Source organism: Carassius carassius, chromosome 22 (genome assembly GCF_963082965.1).
Source record: "Carassius carassius chromosome 22, fCarCar2.1, whole genome shotgun sequence".
Classification (NCBI taxonomy): domain Eukaryota; kingdom Metazoa; phylum Chordata; class Actinopteri; order Cypriniformes; family Cyprinidae; genus Carassius; species Carassius carassius.
In genome coordinates, this window is record NC_081776.1 from 19,828,040 (window position 1) to 19,852,418 (window position 24,379).

Genomic DNA, 24,379 nt, shown 5'->3' on the forward strand with positions numbered 1-24,379 from the left:
GTTTATATAGGACTGTTGTTTTGGTTAGACAAAAAAATGGTCTGTCCCCAAGTAAGATTTTTCTAGTTCTAGTCGTTCATTTGTTATATTCAACTAATCAGAGGTTTATATAAAATTCACATAATCAAATATTCCGCGCTCAAGCACATCCATTAAGTTTGCAACAAAGTACATGAAGTAGCCTAATAATTGTGAAAAATGAGACATTTTAATTATTTATTAATAAACATGTTTATTAATAAATATGTTTTCTTGTCTGCTGCAAGATGAAATTCACAGTGCTGGCTCTCTCCTGACAGAGAAATGCAACATGCACAGATTGTTGAATGTTGAATATTAATGCGCCCTGTCATTAATGCGAATTAATAATTTTTGCACAAATACTTGCATATGAATATTAATATGAATATGAATAATAATTAATTATTTTTACATGCAATTATCCAAAATGAAACCTAACAAGATTTGTAATGAAGATAAAATAAATAAGAATAAAAGCTGCACATCTACCATCACACCTGCAGTGCAAATCTTGCACATATTTTACACACCTGCATTTAAATGCAGCTGCATTTTTTTTTTCAGGAAATAATATGAAAGCAACTAGGGCTGGGTGATAAATCGATTTTATCAATTAACTCGAATTTGTAATTTACATCGGTTTGTTTGAGACAGAGACACGCCGCCAAGCAGAGGATGAGCTGAGCGGTGTGATTCTGACTGGAGCCCATGATATAACTGCATATTCAGCAAGAATTCATATTAAACATATTTAGCTATGGCTTGATCAGGTTATAATGACTGCAATAGTCGAGCGGGGTTAAAGGCTATATGAGTTTGTCTGTTTCTTTTACTGATTATTTTCGGGTTAAAGCATGATTTAAACAAAGCACATTCACACGCAATCGCTTTAGCAATAATGCATTCAAACAAATGGAATCTTACAGTGCTACATTATCAGTAGGCTATTTGATTTTGAAATCTTGAAGAAATTAATCGATCTGTTTAGATAAAATAACTGACAAAAATGTACTGTTATTTTCCTCACAAACAAAATTTGCACAGCTGATGGGCTAGTATTAACAAAAAATAAATAATAATAAAAAATAATATATAATAAATAATAATAATAAAATAAAATAAAGGTCTTTCCAGCATTAAGGTAATAACATCACAGTTGTTTTATCATCTTGTCTCAGTTATAAGTTTATAACTATATTAAAACTTGTTTTGAAAAATTTCTTTGTCATTTGAATATTGATTTTAAAATTGATTTAAATCATAAATCTGATTTTTTTTTTTTAGGCCATATGCTATCGCCCAGCACTAAAAGCAAGTAAAGAAGGCTCCCTTTAAAATCACTTATGTTGTCAGTTAATGAAGCTCTTTTTTACATCGTGTGTATTTTGTGTACTGCCTTAATTCTACGTGCCATTGATTCAACAAGGTGCTGAAAGCATTCTTTAGAAATGTTGGCCTATATTGATAGGATAGCATCTTGGAGTTGATGGAGATTTGTGGGATGCGCATCCAGGGCACGAAGCTCCCATTCCACTACATCCCAAAGATGCTCTGTTGGGTTGAGATCTGGTGACTGTGGGGGCCATTTTAGTACAGTGAACTCATTGTCATGTTCAAGAAACCAATTTGAAATGATTCGATCTTTCATTATCCTGCTGGAAGTAGCCATCAGAGGATGGAAAAATAGTGGTCATAAAGGGATGGACATGGTCAGAAACAATGCTCAGGTAGGCCGTGGTATTTAAACGATGCCCAATTGGCACTAAGGGGCCTAAAGTGTGCCAAGAAAAACCCCCCCACACCATAACACCACCACCACCAGCCTGCACAGTGGTAACAAGGCATGATGGATCCATGTTCTCATTCCGTTTACACCAAATTCTGACTCTACCATCTGAATGTCTCAACAGAAATCGAGACTCATCAGACCAGGCAACATTTTTCCAGTCTTCAACTGTCCAATTTTGGTGAGCTCGTGCAAATTGTAGCCTCTTTTTCCTATTTGTAGTGGAGATCCACCTCAAGGTTGTGCGTGTTGTGGCTTCACAAATGCTTTGCTGCATACCTCGGTTGTAATGAGTGGTTATTTCAGTCAAAGTTGCTCTTCTATCAGCTTGAATCAGTCGGCCCTTTCTCCTCTGACCTCTAGCATCAACAAGGCATTTTCGCCCACAGGACTGCCGCATACTGGATGTTTTTCCCTTTTCACACCATTCTTTGTAAACCCTAGAAATGGTTGTGCGTGGAAATCCCAGTAACTGAGCAGATTGTGAAATACTCAGAAGGGCCCGTCTGGCAACAACAACCATGCCACGCTCAAAATTGCTTAAATCACCGTTCTTTCCCATTCTGACATTCAGTTTGGAGTTCAGGAGATTGTCTTGACCAGGACCACACCCCTAAATGCATTGAAGCAACTGCCATGTGATTGGTTGATTAGATAATTGCATTAATGAGAAATTGAACAGGTGTTCCTAATAATCCTTTATGTGAGTGTGTATATATATAAAGTGTGTGTTTATTTGAAGTTACAACATTAGTAGTTGCTTTGAGCTTGGCATATAGTGTATTATTAAGCAAGAAAACAGTAACCCGTGAAAGGCCACACCACTTCATATTAATTCTATGTCAATGTGCCAAGGTACTACACAACAGTAGGCTAATGAACTTCGAGTTCTGGCCCGTTGAGTTGATTGACAAGCAGCAACATGTGCTACTATTCTATATTGCTCAGCTTGCTACACAAAAATCCTAGAGAGAGAGAGATTGAGATATTATGTGCAGAAATAATTTGTGTAGAGCGGGACTTCCAAATAAATACTGTTCTTTTGAACAAACGATCTTGAAAAAAAAAACAACAACAAACAAACAAACAATAATAAATCATGGTTTGTTTCCACATTCCACAAAAAAATAAAAATATATATATATATATTTCTGAAAGATAATGTAACACTGAAGACTGGAGCATCGGCTGCTGAAAATTCAGCTTTGCCATCACAAAAATAAATTACATATCAAAATCACACAGAAAACTTTCTGACCCCAAATCTTTCAATGGAAGTATATGTTGAAAATGTATCACACTCACTATTTTGCTGTCTTCTGAACATCAGCATGGCTGTGATTTGGCCATTGAAACAAGGCGAAAGATTATGTTGTAAAATTATGATACTGTCCTGCTAAAAGTGCAATATACACTTGCTACATAAATACCAGTTTAACATCCTCAAATAAAAATAATGAAATGTGGAATGATACTTTTGTGTCAAATACACTATCTGGGAAGATCTTCAAAAACGACTAAAATGTACCATTTATGTACTAATATGCACTCCTTGTTCATGTTCACGCCATGCCTGAAACGTGTGGAAAACGCTAGGCATGAAGATTTCTGCTTTTTTCCCCAAAGCATTAGGGCATATGTCGTTGCTAAGCAACCATGACCGGAGCTCTCCATGAAGACGCGGAAATTTCAGCAAATGATAAATGGATTTGCAGCACTAAAAATCGCTTGCAGTAGCTCTGCTAATAAATATAAAAATATATGGCTATCCATGTACAGCAATGATCAGCTGTTCCTTCATCTTTGCTGAGCTTTCAATGTTGTTACAGAAAAGGATGAAGATGATTGGTTGGTGATTGTCACAATCTGAAAAGTTTAAATGTTTTGATCTCGATGAGGCGTGACAAAACAATGGAACACAGTGCACTGCGTGCACATCACGACTGCGTCGCCTCCATTATGAGCACCCGTGCCATGCATCTTTGAAATAACAAACTTGAGCAAGCAAAAGAGGCAAGATATGAACGGCACCTTAAGATACTAATATGCACTCTTTAGGGGTAAATAAAGGCATACCTTTTTCTAAAGGTGTAACTCTAGTAACGGCGTTGTACCTTTTTTTTTTTTTAGTTTAGTTTATAAAAGGCATATAAATTTTGCTTTTAAATAACAAACACTGGACTCAGACTAAGCCATCTGTCCAACAAGTTGTAGTCTGTCATATGGCCTCCAGTGTCAAAGCACGGCTGCTGTGCCAGCATGTGTCAGCATGTGTGTCAGCACAGAAACACAGCCAACTTGCACGAGATTTGCAATGTTCAAGTGAGCATCTGGTAGCAGTAAGCTGATCTTAGATATGAGTGTCTGTATATGAAAGCATATGAGGGGAGTATGAGTGAGTGGTCACTGCGTCTTACAACAGCTGCCTCTTTCCCAATGTTTTCCCTTGAGCACTGCTGTCATCTGTCATCCACTGCCTTTAAAGCTGAAGTGTCATTTCTGCACCACCAGCATCACCTAAAAGAACTACAAAAATAATGACTGCTTTCTTACTATAATTTTCTTGAACATTTGCCATTGGTTAAGCAAAAGGCCAAAAATTTATGATTTTCTTTCCTTCATTGAAGACAATATATTTTGAAAAATGCATTTTTAGTTAGTTTAGTCCATGCTTTGAAATGAATGGGGACTGTATGTTGCTGTCACAGTTATTGACTTCATTTGTTGTGATTTCATTTTGAGTTGGATCTAGTTTCTGTCTCTCCTTTTTATAAATCCATTCAGTTCACCTGTGTTTGTTAATCCCTCATTAAGTATCTGTATAAGTTCTTCCTGTGCTGTTCAGTCCTCTGCAAGTTATTAGTTTATGTGGATTTATGTGGATTTTCCTCTGCTCTGTTGGATTTTCCCTGTTGTTTCCCTGTGGATTTATTAAAGACTGTGAACTGAACTACTCTTCTTCGTCGTGCGCTTTAATAGCTTAAGTGAACCTTAACACTTAATAAAAGCATCATAAATTCATAATCATTATACAGATGCATCTCAATAAATTAGAATGTCATAGAAAAGTTCATTTCGGTAATTCAGCTCAAATTGTTAAACTTGTGTATTAAATAAATTCAATGCACACAGACTTAAGTAGTTTAAGTCTTTGGTTCTTTTAATTGTGATGAATTTGGTTCATATTTAACAAAAACCCACCAATTCACTATCTCAAAAAATATAATATATTGGCATGCCAATCAGTTAATCAACTCAAAACACCTGCAAAGGTTTCCTGAGCCTTTAAAATGGTCTCTCAGTTTGGTTCACTAGGCTACACAGTCATGAGGAAGACTGCTGATCTGACAGTTGTCCAGAAGACAATCATTGACTCCCTTCACAAGGAGGGTAAGCCACAAACATTCATTACCACCACACACAGACGTGTCAAGGAATTTGGTAACAGTTGTCGTATTCCTCTTCTTAAGCCACTCCTGAACCACAGACAATTTCAGAGGTGTCTTACCTGGGCTAAGGAGAAGAAGAACTGGACTGTTGCCCAGTGGTCCAAAGTCCTCTTTTCAGAACAGAGCAAGTTTTGTATTTCATTTGGAAACCAAGGTCCTAGAGTCTGGAGGAAGGGTGGAGAAGCTCATAGCCCAAGTTGCTTGAAGTCCAGTGTTACGTTTCCACAGTCTGTGATAATTTGTGGTGCAATGTCATCTGCTGGTGTTGGTCCAATGTGTTTTTTGAAAACAAAAGTCAGAATGAGAATGAGCTTTATTCCCAGGTATGTTTACACATAAGAGGAATTTGTTTTTGTGACAGAAGATTCCACAGTTCAACACAATGACAGTGACAAAACAACAACAACAACAAAAAGACATTACAGATAAAAAATATATACAAATTATTACAAATTATAAATACAAATAAGTAAGAAATAACAATATACAAATTGACAATTTTATGTGCAGGTATATTCCGATATACAGTTTTGTATGTAGAGGTATATTATGTGCAAATTTGAAGTGTAGACTATGTGTATGTATGTGTGTTCGATAAATAAGTGTATGTGTGTATAAATAGTGTTGTGTGTTCCACAGTTATTATCAAGTGTTCATTAGATGGATTGCCTGGGGGAAGAAACTGTTCCTGTGTCTGGTCGTTCTCGTGCTTAGAGCTCTGTAGTGTCGACCAGATGGCAACAGTTCAAAGAGGGAGTGTGCTGGATGTGAGAGGTCCAGAGTGATTTTGCCAGCCCTTTTGCTCACTCTGGATAAGTACAGTTCTTGAATAGAAGGAAGGGTTGTACCAATGATTTGCTCAGCAGTCCGGAGTACCCTCTGTAGTCTTCTGAGGTCCGATTTAGAAGCTGAGCTGAACCAGACAGTTACTGAAGTGCAGAGGACGGATTCAATGATGGCGGAGTAGAACTGTTTCAGCAGCTCTTGTGGTAGGTTGAATCTCAGCTGACGAAGGAAGTACAAGCTCTGCTGGGCCTTTTTCACAATGGAGTCAATGTGAATGTCCCACTTCAGGTCCTAAGAGATAGTGGTGCCCAGGAACCTAAATGACTCCACTGCAGTCACAGTGCTGTTCATGATGGTGAGTGGGGGGAGTGCAGGGGGGTTTCTCCTGAAGTCCACGATCATATCCACTGTTTTGAGCATGCTGAGCTCCAGGTTATTGAGACTGCACCAGACAGCCAGCTCTTTAACCTCCTGTCTGTAAGCTTACTTGTCACCATCCTGAATGAGGCCGATGAGTGTGGTGTGTTCTGCAAACTTCAGGAGCTTGACGGAGGGGTCTTTAGATGTGCAGTCATTGGTGCAAAGCGAGAAGAGCAGTGGGGAGAGAATGCAGCTCTGAGGTGCTCCAGTGCTGATCATACAGGTACTGTATGACGAAGGTGGGCACGGAGAGCTGAGTTAGTTTGGGCAGGAGGAGGTTTGGGATGATCGTGTTAAAGGCCAAGCTGAAGTCCACAAACAGGATCCTCACAGAAGTCCCTGGTCTGTCTAGATGTTGCAGAACATAATGCAGTCCAATGTTAACTGAATCATCCACAGACCTGTTTGCTCTGTAGGCAAACTGAAGAGGATCCAGTAAGGGTCCAGTAATATCCTTCAGGTGGGGCAGCCCCAGTTTTTCAAATCACTTCATGACTACAGATGTTAAAGCCACAGGCCTGTAGTCATTTAGTCCTGTAATTTTGGATTTTTTTGGGATGGGGATGATGGTGGAGCGTTTGAAGCATGAAGGGACTTCGCACAGCTCCAGTGATCTATTGGAAGATCTGTGTCAAGATTTGGGCCAGCTGATCAGCACAGGATTTCAGACAGGCTGGTGTAACACAATCTGGATCTGGTGCTTTTTTTCCTTTTCTGCTTCAGGAAGACCAGGCGCACCTCGTCTTCACTGATCTGAATTGCAGGTCTGTAGAAGAGAGGGGTTGCAGGAGGTGTGAATGGTGTGAGCAGTTGTTTGGAGAGGTGTTCAGGGCGGGTTGCAAGAGGTGTGAATGGTGTGAACAGTTGTGTGGAGAGGTGTTCAGGGCAGGTTGCAGGAGGTGTAAATGGTGTGAACGGTTGTGTGGAGAGGTGTTCAGGGCAGGTGATGGGTGTTCTTTCAAACCTGCAGTAAAACTCGTTCAGATCATCTGCCAGTTGTTGATTCTCCACAGTGCTGGGGATGGTGTCTTGTAATTGGTGATCTCCTTCAGACTTTTCCACACTGATGCTGAGTCGCTGGAAGGGAACTGAGTCCTTATTTTTCCAGAATAAATCCTCTGCACCCGTACTGCAGACGCTGCTGTAACGCCGTCTGAAAACTTCTCTGTTTTACGGATGGACAGGACAGCCGAGGTCGGCAAATCCAAAGGCGGAGGAGTGTGTTTCATGATTAACAAGAAATGGTGTGACCCCAGGAATATCTCCACTCTGTCGCAATCCTGCTCGCCTCATCTGGAACATTTATCCATTATTTGCCGCCCATTCTATCTGCCTAGGGAGTTTTCATCGATCATCATAACTGCTGTTTACATCCCACCACAAGCAGACACCGGTTTGGCTTTGTCTGAGCTTCACAATGCGCTCAGCGGCAACATCAACAAACATCCTCACGCTGCTATTATCATCGCTGAGGACTTTAATAAAGCCAAACTCAGGCAAGTTATGCCTAATTTTTATCAAAATGTATCCTGTCCAACCAGAGGACCGAATACACTGGATCATTGCTACACTCAGTTTAAGAATGCCTACAAAGCTCGCTTACTACCGGCTTTCGGCAAATCGGACCATGCCGCCATTTTCCTCACACCGGAATATAAACAACGGCTCGTTCAAGATCCCCCGGTGCAGAGGGTGGTGACGCGATGGTCCGCCCAATCAGAACCAACGCTACAAGCTGCTCTTGATGACGTAGACTGGGACATGTTTCGCGCAAGTTCCTCTGATGTCAGCAAGTTCACGGATGTAGCATTAAGCTTTGTAAACACGCTAGCCGAACAAGCTATGGATACAATAACTATAAGGACATTCTCTAATCAGAAACCGTGGGTGGACAGATCAATCCGTGCAGCAGCATCCATTTTTAATGAGTCTCTTGCTACATCGGTGGTTCCCACCTCATTCAAAAAATCTGTCATCATCCCTGTGCCTAAGAACAATCGTCCAGTTGCCCTCACATCAATAGTCATGAAGGTCTTTGAGGGACTGGTTAAAAACGTCATCTGCTCCTCCATACTTTGGACCCTCTTCAGTTTGCCTATCGCCCAAACAGATCCACAGATGATGCCATCTCTCACATCCTGCACTCTTCTCTCACACACATTGACAGCAATAACAGGAACTACGTAAGGCTGCTATTTATTGACTATAGCTCAGCTTTGAATACTATAGTCCCCTTAAAGCTAGCTTCTAAACTCATAGACCTCGGCCTGAATTCTTCTCTCTGCAACTGGATTCTTAATTTCCTGACCGGCAGACCTCAAGTGGTGAAACTAGGCCAGTACACCTCCAGCTCCATCACCCTGAACGTAGGAGCCCCAGAGGGCTGTGTCCTGAGTCCCCTGCTCTACTCTCTCTACACACATGACTGCGTGTCTTCGCACAGCTCCACATCTATAATCAAATTTGCTGATGATACTGTGGTTCTGGGCCTCATTCACAACAATAATGAGACCGCTTACTTGGATGAGGTAGAGAAATTAACATCATGGTGCCAGGACAACTGTCTCTCTCTGAATGTGAGCAAAACTAAAGAACTGATTGTGGACTTCAGGAAGAGACAGCAGCAGCCCTATACACCTCTTATGATCAGCGGCTCGATTGGCCGGCCCTGGCCCGCTTGGAAGAGGTGGGCCAGAGCACGGTTCAGTTGGACTCGGGCGCGGTTCGCATGCAGTGTGAGCGCTAACCGTGCTGGAGCACGGAACAGGACGGGTGTCGTCACGGTTTTGCGACGCTCCAAAAGCTCAGCTGGTACCTTGCAAACCTCCTCATACGAGCAGCACGATTACGTGAAAATTTTCGCGCCACTAAGGCGACACATCTGTTTAACAACAGGCTGTGAGAGGGCTGTGGACCACCGTGGACCAAACGACACAAAATTATCCACAAAGAAAACCGAGCGATGGACTCCATTGTGTTCAGAGAACGCCGCTCTTCCTGTTTATCCCGAAACCGTCGTGCACCATAATGACGTAAGCGTGCTCCGGCACGAATGCTGAAACCCTATGTGAGTGCAGGCCAGAGGGGGAGTGGGGAGGGGGGACAATCGTACTCGGGCCCGGTTCATGGCAACTGTGCCTAGTGTGAGTACACCCTCAGTGTCTCTCAGTGTGGTATGGGAACAGCTCCAGTCAAGACTGCAAAGCCCTGCAGAGGGTTGTGTGCTTAGCTGAGCGCATTGCAGGGTCTGCTCTCCCCTCTCTGCAGGACATCTACCTCAAACGCTGCAGAAGCAGACCTGCTAAAATCATCAAAGACTCCACCCAACCCAGTAACCATCTTTTCACTTTGCTGCCATCTGGTAAGCGCAACCGTAGCCTAATGGCAAAAAACGAGAGACTCAGGAGGAGTTTCTTCCCCCAGGCCATCAGGCTCCTAAACCCAAAACCAGCCTCTTAACATCCTTGTGCCTCCACTTAATGTACACATTATCAGTAAGATATTCATCATTCACTACCTCACATAGACACACTGACCGTGTCACCCTGTTTGCACATTTGCTTCTTGTACATTCCTGTGTATCTTAATATTTAAGACTACAGTTTACTTTCATTAATTTCATTAATTCTACAATATACATCTTTTTAATATTTTATTCTTATATTTTTATTGTTTACTTTTATTTCATTCTTACATAGCTATATTTATGTATATTTTAATCTGTGTTGTTTTCTTTAATAATTGCACTGTCCATGGAGCGGACCTGACTCACATTTCACTGCTGGTTCTATATTCTATATATAATTTTGTATGTGACGAATAAAAATCTTGAATCTTGAATCTTACCAAGAAATTTTTAAGCACTTCATGCTTCTTTCTGCTGAACAGATTTTTAAGCTGCAGATTTTATCTTTCCAGCAGGATTTGGCACCTGCCCACACAAAAGTTGGTTAAATGTCCATGGTGTTGGTGTGCTTGACCGACCAGCAAAATCACCAGACCTGAACCCCATAAAGAATCTATGGGGTATTGTCAAGAGGAAAATGAGAAACAAGAGACCAAAAAAATGCAAATGAGCTGAAGGCCACTGTCAAAGAAACCTGGGCTTCCAGACCACCTCAGCAGTGCCACAAACTGATCACCTCCATGCCTTGCTGAATTGAGGCAGTAATTAAAGCAAAAGGAGCCCCTACCAAGTATTGAGTACATGTACAGTAAATGAACATACTTTCCAGAAGGCCAACAATTCACTAAAAAGTTTTATTTTTTTGTTGGTCTTATGAAGTATTCTAATTTGTTGTGATAGTGAATTGGTGTGTTTTTTATAAAATGTGAGCCAAAATGATCACAATTAAAAGAACCAAAAACAAACTACTTTAGTCTGTGTGCACTGAATTTATTTAATACACGAGTTTCACAATTTGAGTTGAATTACTGAAATAAATTAATTTCTTCACGACATTCAAATTTATTGAGATGCACCTGTACTTTAAAATGCAGCAGTATTTTTATAGTATTTCAGTAATATTTTAATATTGGGAATGAACAAACAAATGGATAAACAAATGGGAAAAAACAACAATAAACAAACAAATACAGTTCAAAAGTAACATCTTCTCATACCAAAAGTTTTCCAGAAGTGGGTTTATCTTTCAAATTTCATTGGCGTAATGGTTTCCAAAACATCACTGCGCCCAAGGCTCCATTGTCAGAAGGTCATGTGTCGACTATTAACCTCTACACAACACAATAAACACTGTGAGAAGTGAGTAAATTACGTTCTTGCTGACAGGAATTCTCAGATCTACTTCATCTCCGACATGCTTCGTCTCATTCCCTACCCCGTGACTGACTGGAGTCCAAAGGTCTCCTCCTTCAGCTGCTGTTCAGTGTGTGTTTACACATCAGCTGTCCTCGTTAATTTCCTATACTTGGAGATGGAGATTATTATTGTCTGGTGTTTTGCGAGAGATACAATGTTGAGAGAAGCTGCCACTGAAGCCTTTGGTAACACTTTACTAAAAGTCTTTATGTATAATGTATGTTGTAATGTATTATATCTTTTCATAAATAACTGTAACCAAAGTTAAAATAAAATAGAATATTAGAAGGTTTGTTTTAATGCATTATATTTTCTAAAGGTGTAACAATGTATAGGTAGACATAAGCGTGTTTAAATTTATTTATGAGATCATACAAAGCAATATAATGTGCATTACAATGGCAAATCAATGCATTAAAACTACTTTTATAATGAATTATATATAAAGTGTGACCAAACTTTTCTGAAGACAGCCTCTTCAGACATACATTCATATAAAACTAACGTTTAAAAAAAAAAAAAAAAAAAAAATCACTACACAATTACAATCTCATTCAAAACAATTAGACTTACAACAAAACCAGATTACACTAAATATCAATAATATTTTGTATAATTTTGTTTTTATAATTTTTATATAAAAATGGTCTGTGGTTTAGTGAGGCTTGATAACACAGTAACAACAATTCAAGGACTGAGCAAATCTGATTCAAATTTTGTGAAACTGTTTTGAGGATCTTTTTGATCACATATAGAATTTTCCTGGCTCTCGCCAATGGCAACCTAATTCTTTTTAATTGCTATTGCAAATTTGAGCTAATACAGTTTGGTCAATAAATGCTGTGGTTTGCTTTGGATGAGAGAATGGTTTTTGGAAGAACTGCAGGCTGCAGTGGTCCTTCATGATGACCATGCTGATTTGCAATACAAAACGAATCGAGACAAACTCCCACAGTCCTGAGGCAGAAGCTGCTTTGTGGTGTTCTGGCCTGAGGGTTGAACATCAAAGATAATGGCTTCTGCAGTGAGCTGCCTGATTCAACACCCATTTCTCATTTCCCCTCTTCAGGGATGAGAATACAGACGGATTTGCTCCTAATGGATCCACACATGTACACACAGCAACCAGCTCAGCTATCAAGGGACAAACAACGCAGTCATTTTTCCAGGGGCTTAAGGTCTTCCTATTAATAAGTCATAACCCTTCAAGCAAGCATTTAGTTTGACTTTAAAGAGAACAGACTGCAGAGGAGGACAACTGCTGGCTTATAGCTGCATGATAACAAAATCCCTCCCAAATATGCACACTTAAATGTATGTCTGAATATGATCTCTTGTACTTTCTGTTGATCAAACGAGTACTGATTTTAATATCCTGTTTATGACCATTTTATTTTATTTATTTTTAATAATGTTACGAGTTCAATGCATGTTTAAAACAATTCAACATTCTCCGCCTAAAAAACAAACATATTTATGCACTACAATGGAAGTCTACTTCTTTAAATATATAATTGTTGTTTATATATTATCGTTTTAAATGTAGTAATGTAATCATATCATTAAAAGGGTTCAAGACATGAGAAACCACATTTCCCTTGATCTTTTGACATAGAAGATAGGTCTTTATATGCTTTATTTAATTGGTCTTTATATGCTTAATTCATCCTGCAAGTTTCATAACTTAAAATGTCCTCATCATCAATAAAAAGTTATAACCCTCAGAAAACGGCTCGTTTGGATCCGAGGTACAAGGTGACAACTCGCCTATTTCTGCATCATCACATCATTGTCACGCCCACAGGTGTTTAGTCGACACAGCGAGTGGGTTTGAAGAAGTAGATTGCAATGCCAGGCAGACTATTGTGGCGTTCCTGGCTCTGGAAAAACAACATGTTTGTATACACTGCCAAAGGATCCCGGTGTCAGGGAAAAATGGATTCAGTTTATTTTTAGCAAATTTATTTCCATGTGCGTTCAGTCTATTTCACCGTTGATTGTTTTGAGAACAAATCGCAGTATGATGCTGGCTTTGCCAAAATACTTTTGACAACATTTCTGGACCCAACAACGATGCTGCAAACTGTAAGTAATGTATTACATGTAAATACTATTTTTAAAACAGTACTGCATAGGCAATGATGTTAACCAATCATAAAAGTGGACGGTTACACTGACCTCTTAAAGGCAAAGCACCCCAAAACTGAATGTTTCAGTCAGAGGATGAGAAACAGGATGGGTAAAGGTCATAAATCACTCAATTTTGAATGTTTTTAGTAAAAAAAAAAACAAAGAAATCCTTTAGTAATATTATAATTACACCTCAGAGAACATAAAAAAAAAAAAAAGTCATGACCTCTTTAATATATTATTATAAAAATTGCAATATTTTTATTGTGTTTGTTCTGTGATCAGTTAGGTGTCTGTGACATAAAAAAAAAACATTTTTGTACATTACGTGTTCGAAAAACAGCAATATATCTTTGTGGTGGCTGAAAGCGGCTTTAAATCTGGCAGAAACTACCTAGCGGCTTTAAAACTACCTAAAATTCTCAATCTAAAAATCATAAATATGGGATGTTATGCATGAAAAAGGATACATAAATTTTAAAAAAGTGCAGCCACAATACTAAAATCAATAAAACATTGTGTTAACATGATACTAGTGCACTACAATAACAAGAACCACAATAGGGCCTTTCGCACCGCTTTAGTTCCAGAACTAAATGTACAGTACTAAAGTACTGGGGCGATTTTGCACTAAATATTTCCCAGTGCCATTTAAAGGGTTGCATTCACACCGACAATGATTGACGTATGCCAGTCGACAGCGATATCATTTGTGCGCGGCGTTCAACAATGTTAACAAAGAACAATGTTAACAACAGGAAGATGGAGGACACTGTGATCAGAGCTGTGTTTTTGTTGTGTCTCGCGGGTTTCACAATAAGGACATGGAATGTCGACGTATACGTAAAGCTATTGAAAATGAATCTCCAACGACAACTGGCAGTCTTCAGCATTTGTACATTTATCGCTGTTCAACATACTTGCGAAATAAGTTGACACAATGTTTAAAGTATGTTACACAGCATTTTAAATCATGGCAAGTGAGGGAGTTTTCGAACGCGACTGGCCAATCAATGTCTACTCACATCACGGGTAGTACCAGCTGTGCTGGTTAGACCCTGCTCTGGGGGGAGGAGCTAATTTGGTTCTTGAAAATAGTCCGGTACTACCTTTTTCAAGAACCAAATTAGCTCCTCCCCCCAGAGCAGGGTCTAACCAACACAGCTGGTACTACCCATGATGTGATTAGACATTGATGGGTAGTTCGACAATTAAGCCGTGTTTCCACCACAGGAACTTTACCCAGGAACTAGGGACTTTGGCCTGGTACTTGGTGTATTTCCACAGCAGGAACCAGGAACTAAAAGTTCCGGGTAAAAAAATGCCCCTCAGAAAGTCCCTGCTGGCGAGGTAGTACTTTTTCAAAGTTCGGGAACTTTCAGTGGCGGGACTTGGGCGCTAAACATGGTGATTGGTTGAGGTCACGCTGCATTGTGATTTCAGACACCATTTATTCGGATCATTTTCAAAATATTACTGTTATTGTTTCATGAAATGTAATTTTAAAAGTATTTCAGGCCAGTTGTTTAAAACTCAAATCTGTGGTTTATTTATAAAGACAGCGCCTATTTAAAAATACACTCCTGAGACGAATGCGCAAAAACCGAACTACCGAGGATGCAAGTCCAAAATAAGTTCTTTGTATTGAGAAATGCGCACAGACCTACATCACCAGACTACTTGCCTAATCTTCCCGGTACTTTAGACCACGGTGGAAACGCATAAAGCAACAGGTTTGGGGGGAAAAAAGGTCCTGGAAAACAAAGTTCCTGGGAAACAAAGTTCCTGGGAAACAAAGTTCCTGGTACAAATGTTCTGAGTAATTTCGGTGGAAACGTGGCATTAGTTCTAGTACTAAGAAAAGGTTCCCGTGGTGCGAAAGGCACTTATTACAGGAATTACTGCAAAAACAAAACTTTATCGGATTAGAACAATAATCCCAAAACAACTAAAACTCCTAATCATACAACTTCACAGCTCGAGAAAGAAATAATTGCGCACAGAAGAACACCTACTAGCCACATTTGCAAATGCATTACAGTAAATGCAATCTGCATTTGTTTTTACAAACTGAGAAACTATTATCTGTGGTTATCATCAATATGACACAGAAATGCATAAACAAAATCCCTTTTATAGTTATTCCTGGATATACATGATAAAGTGCCATCTGAAAAATAATTATACATTACAATAGCAATAATATCACTCTCTATTGTCAAACACAGCAGGGAAATACAATACTTGTAATTACCATTTTTTCCACCCTGCGCTTCTAAACCCAAGCGCTCTCCTGAGACCCGAACACAATTATGCACGGCTGAGACTATAAAAACATGCTAAAACTACACTCCAAGTTAACAAGCACTTTAAAACACTGACATGGATACGCAGAGAGCATGGCGCTGCCGATGCTAACAACTTGCGAGCAAGAGTTCAGAGCTGCCAGCTGCCATGGTGTGAAGGTGTAAGGAAAACAAAGAGTGGAGGAAAATCATTAGCACCTATGAGAATCTGCTTTGTACACACAAATTACTGCAGTAATTAGAGACAAAATACCACAAAAGCTTTGGAGAGCCTGGAGAGCATTTCAATCTAATACCAGTGAGGAGGGTTGATTCGCTTCATACAAATGCTTCTTCTGTGTGAAGAAACAATAGTCTAAAGCCAGTGCGTGAGAGTACATTTCTTTCTATACACACTTCAGAAAACGTTGCTGTAATCGGTTGTTTCTTCAACTGTGGGCACTTTTGTGTCTCGAGGGTTGAATTTTATGAAAAATAATAAGTTTCCTTTTTTTTCACTCTTTTGTTATATGAAGGTCATATTAATACTGTCTTCAGAATTTTTTTTTTCCTTTATTAGCCTTTTATTTATAAATGTTTTGCTACTTTTCCCAGACCTTGACTTTCAATTTTCAAATGTTAAAATCGTCAGGTCTTTGAGGCCTTCCACCTGAAACCGCTTCCTATGGATGCAGGTCACTAAGATTTGGAATAAAACAATCAAATTCTAGAGTTCTGAAATCAGCCTTAGAGTTTCAACAAGAGAGTTTCAGTGCTCAAAATGGAAATTATATTTGCTAACCTTTTCCATAAAAAGGAAAAAAAAAACAGTTTTCAGTTAAGTGAAAAATGTGTTGTAAGTGAGTTTAATTTCGAAGTCTGTAGGGTCAAAAGAGCCCACAGTTGCAGAAACACCCAATTAGTCTTTTATCATCATGGAGGAAAAAAGTGACAGACCGGGCCGCATGGGAATCTTTTGCTGTCTTCCGGATGAGAGCACTGTGGAAATATGGGGATGAGGACTGCAAACACCTAGCTTTATACCGCAACGTGTGTCCCCATCTCTGCTGCGTAAACGGCACAGGTGTTTTATGGCCTTAAATCAATTAGAGACGCACGCGGCAGGCAAGACAAAGTGAATGTGGGGCGGGGGGTCGCTTTGCTTTCCCATGACAATTCGAGCACCGCCAGGCCCTTTGGATAAGGAGGTTGCGTCCTGCCTTTGGTGCAGAGTGAGAATATTCATCATGGATTTTATTCCTGGACAGTCCTGAGCGAGAAAAGGCAAGGAGAGGAAACGGGACAAGGCACTTACACGCAGGGGAATCTCGCCACAACACATCAGTCTCTTTCCTAGTGGTGCTCTACTCACACACAATCTGCTCCCAGACACACACACACACCCACACACACACACACACACAGAGTGAATGTATCAGGCCCGCACACTGGCAAATAGGGAATCAGTTTACCTGAATCCCGTCCAGGAGCTTGCTCATGCACCAGAAGCTGTCAGCCTCGATGTTCCGCAACACCTCTTCCTGCAAGCTGGAAACATTGAAATTTTCCACCTCTTCCTCTGCAAAGAGCAAAAAGACAATAGAAAATAACAATAAGACAGAGAAAGAGAATCCAAGTGAAAGGCAAAGAGGGAGAAAAATGGCAGAAGAGACAAGAGTATAGAAAGCTTCCTTCTACATATGGAAATCTTCAAAGAAAGAGACAGTGAGAATTTGGGGATATATATACAGAATGCATCCTTACATTCAAAAAACTGTTTTAAAAGAGCTTGAAACACATGCACAGCGGTTTCTGGGAGATGTCACACAGAAATGTCACACAATCCCAAGGGGCTCATTTGCAGTGCCAAAAACAATCTTAAGAACACATCGCTCGAGGAGATGCAGAAAAAAAACAACAACAAAGTGCGCTTACCAGACAAATACATTTGAATTTAGTGGGCATTTACACTTTTTCTTGCTCTTTTTTAAATTTTATTTTTTTAAACAGTCTATTTTATTAATTCTTTTCTTTTTAATGTCTACACAGCTATTAATTGTTATTCCAGTTTTACTTATTTAGTAATTCAAGAATAAACGAAAATGAGAAATGATGCCTTGGCAACCTTACTGATTTTTCCCAGTCAACATAGATATTTTTAATGGTTTCAAGTTTTAATTTTTTCAGTTTGCATAAACGATAAGCCTGGTACATTTAAAAAAGAAATCTCCAATTTGAATTTGATAATCGGTTTGATTGCATGTTTGCACAGATTAATATGACAATGTATAAAAACTGGCAACTATTTACCAAATCAAACACACAAACCTTTTCCCCACTGAGCATCAGAATCATTTTCTGAAGCAAAGGCCAATGCAAGTGTAGATTTATTTAGTAACCACTGTGAATGAGTCAAACCACAGCTCTAACAGGCAAGTCACAGGTCGAGCAGAGGAAGGGTATCACAGAACTACACACACACACAGTGCTGCGCCATCTCCTTGGCAACATAGGTCTAACCTTAAAGAGTACAGCGAGCTCTGGCCGACAGGACCAGTGGGCTGCTGGGAATATTTGCAGTGCTGGCTTCCAGACTTCCCCCTGCATTAGTGCAGTCTAAAATGCCACTGGTCGTCAACGCTTGTCCTAGACAATCATCACTGTCTGCTGTCTGACAGGTCACAGTGGAGAGGAAGCCAAGATGAAGTATGATTCCCCAGGTAGGGCAAGAAACATAAGAGTCAGTAGAGTTTCGGTCTGAATGACCTCCAAATGGTGGACAAACTCATTGTGCTTTCACATAACAGCCTTCTGCTCAAGAGCAAAAGTACTCACAAGGCTTTTAAAGTGTGTGTGTGTGTAGGGGGGCTGTAATAAGGCAGTGTTAATCTCTTCAGTTGTGAAAGTCCCTTAACAGCATTTTCACTTATCACAAAACAAGGACACGTAAAGAGGAGCAGATCTGAAGACGTGCGCATAAAACAAGCCAACTGCACCTCCTGTGGTCAACTGTGGAGTTGCAAATAAATGACTTGTTTATGCTACTAGCAGCAGCCTCTTATACAGTAGCCCCCTCTGGACACTTGAGTGACATTTAAAAATGTCTGAATGTCATTGCAGTAAATAACATTAACCCTGTAAAGCCTGACATGTTAAATGGCAGTCAGAAAATTCTTTTTGAAACTGTGTTTATTGAACGTTTAGACAACAACGAATACTAGGCTTTCAAGGCTCATATACAATTATTTAGGGAGAATATGGAGCTCATTGAGGATGCAAAAAAAAAAAAAATTCAGAGGCTCAAACAGCTGCTGATATTTATATTATTAATGTGACAATAATATATATATATATATATATATATATATATATATATATATATATATATACACACACACACACACATATACAAATACATATATATATATATTTGTTATTGTTTACTTTATCACTAAAGATTTGTTTCTGTCAAAAGTATATATGTACTCTTTTTATCATCTTCAAAAATGACAATTTTTTTTAATAAAAAATAAAGTCCAAGAGAGTGGCATCCGCAAACAAATGATCCCTTTTAAGAACTAACTTCTTTTTTCAACCGAATACAATGACATTAATATTTTTAAGTCATCCTTAAGCTCACACACACTATATTACTACAGAAGATACCATGAGACACACATATCCTTGGTTTATATTTATTTTCTCATATTCCATGGGTGAATCAAAGAAGTCTGACAGTGTTAAACAAAATATAATGTATTATTGCTGTGAGAATAAGAAGGTTCAAACACATGCATGAGTGCATACATACATTCACAAAAACAGAAGGTGTGCGACTCCGTGACCACAGTTTCATCCTGTGAAGTCACCATCGCACCATCTGTCTGAAGGCATTGCAAAGGAAAAGAGCAGATGTCTGTAAACATACGGACCAGAGTCAACAAACCACCAACTGTACTGCTGCTACATAAATGTATTTCCCAACGGTCTTCTCTGACATATTGGCACTATAAGAATTACAAAAGCCACAGACAGGTTAAAATGCTGCTTAAATCAGTTGAACATTTGTAATCCATTAATCACTTATAATTCTTTTTTTTCTTCTTCTTTTTTTCCTCAACAATAATTTATGAATTCAGTATAATATAATACACTTTGATTTTAATTGTATTTTTAAAACATACTGTAAGCCTGAAATGGCAAAGTTACTTATATGCCAATTTGGTTAACATTTCTTACAATTGTGAAAGTTAAAAACAGTAGTATCGCTTACTATTTTCATAAAAACCATGATACTTTTTTTTTTCAGGATTCTTGGATGCAAAATAAAACAATGTGTATATATGTATGCACGCATTTTAGTTATTCATTTATTTTTCTTTGCAATTATGTAAAGGTCTGTCACTTTAATGCACCCTTGCCGAATAAAATTAGTCATTTCTATTCTAATCTTACTGACCCCAAACTTTGGAACAGTAATATTTTCTGAATTTGCAAAATTGATTTTATGATTACAGAATTTGTACATACTGATAGATAACTTGGGTAATGGACCAATCAGTACTATAAAAATGTGGATTTACAATCTCCTATTCTCATATTATATAATCAATGATTTATTAATTTATAGGACCTAAGGTCTGACCCATGTCAGGAATGCAGTAATAGTGTTTACCTTGTTTATTGCGTTTTCTACACAAAAAATATTAACTTGCATTGTAATGTATTATTTTTTTAAATATATGATGGAATAAATCACAAGCTGTATTTTAAGTTTGAGTTTTGTTCTTTTTCATTTTATCCTGATCTATGCCAACTATGCCCAGGGTCACAAAGATCAATAATGCTCCAGGTGTGTCCACTAACACATCTACATATTTTGTTCCAGTTGGCCAAGGCCTGTGTTCCAATGGGGTAATGACAAAACTCAGCCTTGACTATGTTTACTGTAACAAATGTTTTCATGGGTTGTTTAGGGTTATGTGCAGCAGGTGAACATGCCACAAAAACAGCTTCCAGAAATATTAAACAGCCACCCAGCTGAGAAAAAATCATTTTGGGTGATGTGTGACATCTGCAACATTTGCTTACAAATGGACAGCATGGTGTGTTAAATATAATCAATGTTTCTTAACAGCAGCATTTATTTAGTTTAGTTTTAATACAGTTTTGTTAAATGATCTTAGGTATCAAACAAGACTTTGTTAACTGTGCTTTAGTTTCAGACAAAACTCTGGTTTTGGATTATATATAAGCTCTGGTAAAGAGACTGGATTCTATATTCCTGTCACAGAGATTTTATCTAACCTTTTAGGCATAGTCTGAAGGATGTTGGCACGATCTAACAATAGAAATCAATGAGAACTTCTGTTAACTGAATCCTACCGGTGGCAAAAAATGATGGAGACTAAAACACTTTTAGGAATAAACTCCAAAAGTTTAATGGCAAACATGTTGAAGATTTGCCAATAGATTGTTCATTCATTGAGTGATAATCTGTTTCTTTACAAAAGCAGTTCATTCAGTGAATTGTCTAGCCTCTGATAAATAAATAAACTCCTCACGAGTGTACATCTGTTACACTTTATTGTGCTAACCTTGAAGGCAGACCTTAAAGGGGTTCTGCTTCTAGTAATCCTAAAGATTGACCTTGATTGTTTGGTTTATGTATGTTTAATTACAGCTGGAGCTAAAGTCAACTGGAAGGTGGCCCTCTAGAATCAATACTGTACACTTCTGACTTAATAGAACAGAGTAGAATAGAAATGAGACAGATTTTACTGAAGACAAATTTCTCCCCAAACGACTGAAACTCAACTTTGACTCCTGGGGCCAAAACGTCTTGTATTAATTCTTATAACCCAAGTGAAGTGGCTGGATGAGCACAATTTTATTCTGTTTTAATGTATTTGCGATGAAAACATGAAGTTAAGGCCGGACATATCGAAAAGCTGGTTTCTGAGAAAGCCACACCTGACAGCCACAGCTGTCCATATCTGTAAGCATCTCAAAAAAGGTGTTTTAGTGTTGTACAAGTGCATCTCAATAAATTAGTATTGAAAATTAGAATGTCGTGGAAAAGTTAATTTCAGTAATTCAACTCAAATTGTGAAACTCATGTATTAAATAAATTCAATGAACACAGACTGAAGTAGTTTAAGTCTTTGGTTCTTTTAATTGTGATGATTTTGGCTCACATTTAACAAAAACCCACAAATTCAGGATCTCAACAAATTAGAATACTTCATAAGACCAATAATAATTAATAACAAATTTTTAGTGAATTGTTGGCCTTCTGGAAAGTATGTTAATTTACTGTACATGTACTCAATACTTGGTAAGGGGTTCCTTTTGCTTTAATTACTTCCTCAATTTGGCGTGGCATGGAGGTGATCAGTTTGTGGCACTGCTGAGGCGGTCTGGAAGCCCAGGTTTCTTTAACAGTGGCCTTCAGCTCATCTGCATTTTTTGGTCTCTTATTTATCATTTTCCTCTTGACAATACCCCTTAGATTCTCTATGGGGTTACGGTCTGGTGAGTTTGCTGGCCAGTCAAGCACACCAACACCATGGTCATTTAACCAACTTTTAGTTCTTTTGACAGTGCGAGAAGGTGCTAAATACTGCTGGAAAATGAAATCTGCACTTCAAAAAGCTGTTCAGCAGAAGGAAGCATGAAGTGCTCCAAAATTTCTTGGTAAACGGGTGCAGTGACTTTGGATTTTTTTTTAAAACACAATGGAGCAACACCAGCAAATTACATTGCACCCCAAATTATCACAGAGTGTGGAAGCTTAACACTGGACTTCAAGCAACTTGGGCTATGAGCTTCTCCACCCTTCCTCCAGACTCTAGGACCTTGGTTTCCAAATGAAATACAAAACTTGCTCTCATCTGAAAAGAGGACTTTGTACCACTGGACAACCTCTGACATTGTCTGTGGCTCAGGAGTGGCTTAAAAAGAGGAATATGACAACTGTAGCCAGTTGTGTGGTGGCTCTTGATGCGTTGACCCCAGCCTCAGTCCATTCCTTGTGAAGTTGACGAAAAATCTTGAATCGATTTTGCTTGACAATCCTCATATGGCTGCGGTGCTCTCGGTTAGTTGTGCATCTTTTTCTTCCACACTTTTTCCTTCCACTCAACTTTCTGTTAACATGCTTAGATACAGCACTCAGTGAACAGCCAGTTTCTTTGGCAACGAATGTTTGTGGCTTACCCTCCTTGTGAAGGGTGTCAATGATTGTCTTCTGGACAGCTGTCAGATCAGCAGTCTTCCCCATGATTGTGTTGCCTAGTGAACCAAACTGAGACCATTTTGAAGGCTCAGGAAACCTTTGCAGGTGTTTTGAGTTGATTAGCTGATTGGCATGTCACCATATTCTAATTTGTTGATATGTGAGAGTAAATTGGTGGGTTTTTGTTAAATGTGAGCCAAAATCATCACAATTAAAAGAACCAAAGACTTAAACTACTTCAGTCTGTGTGCACTGAATTTATTTAATACACGAGTTTCACAATTTGAGTTGAATTACTGAAATTAATTAACTTTTCCACGACATTCTAATTTATTGACATGCACCTGTATGACCATAATTTGAAGTTTCTGTGGAATGAACCCTTGTCCCCATTGTTCATATTAATCTTTCTACTGGAACAAGTTCCCCAACCCCTGATGGAAAACCTGATGACATAGTTATTGAGAACATGTTTACCAAATCCCTGTATACAAGTTGAAAAAAAAAAAGTAAAAAATTAGGTATGGTTTCTAAATTTGTGAGTACTGAAGGTATAGAGAAGGATAGTTCACAAATCCATGACGCTCCAAGTTCAAACCTTTTGAGTAAATAGTCACAGAACTGTCAGTTTGAGGTATCCACAAAGAGGCTGTGAGCATAACAAATCCCTTCAACTGGAGCTAGCCATCACTTCCTGTTGGCCCGTATCATCTTCAACAATACTGAGGCGAAGGGGAGATTCCCCTTGGCATGCTGAAGCATCCAACTGCAAGGAGCTGGAATCATTACTGACATTTGACTCGCCATATGCCCTCTTTTTGCAGGCCAATGCAAACGGTCAACATCAGATTAAAGGACACTGCGAGCTTTCACCAGCCCTTTTAACCATCGCCCAAGACAGCCCAGAGGACACTTTCCCACACACAGGAAGACACTGCCGCCTGGTGAATTATGCAATCTGACCCTTAGTGTGTCCTAAGTCTTTAACCCGGTACCTCCTACTACTGCTCCATGCGTTGGTTAATGAGCATCAAACAGAATCCACAGACGTGTAATTTAAGGCAAAGTTAATTAACATGGAACTCAACTCAGCAAACATGCCATTTCAACAAGATAAAATAACGATCGTTGGGTTGGTAATTACTGAAGTTTCACTGAAAGGTACAGATCAATCTGTGATTTATGGATATCATTATCTAGTTGTAATGAATGAAATGTAATGTAATATAATGAAAAAGCCGACACAGAGGTAGAACAATCTGCAATGAGAACAGATGAACGACTTTCGCTTGCAGTTCCTAGAGGCAGATGGAGGAAGGGCCAGAACTAACTCTATTACATCATGTTCCAGAAAGAAATGTACAAACACCATCACAGCCTTTTCCAGTGCCAAATATCCCCTCAGTGGTTTAATATGGTTAGTAAATATTATTTAGTGCTCAA

General features: G+C 38.9%; 1 protein-coding gene across 2 annotated transcripts in view; it reads right to left on the reverse strand.

The window, feature by feature from the left end:
• LOC132099091 (TBC1 domain family member 22A-like) overlaps nucleotides 1-24,379 on the reverse strand; it is a 166,780-nt gene that overhangs the window by 84,523 nt on the left and 57,878 nt on the right. For both annotated transcript variants that reach the window (XM_059505537.1, XM_059505536.1), the window contains exon 9: nucleotides 17,172-17,278. In XM_059505537.1, coding sequence (XP_059361520.1) covers nucleotides 17,172-17,278 — 107 coding nt within the window. The remainder of the gene's footprint in view (nucleotides 1-17,171; nucleotides 17,279-24,379) is intronic.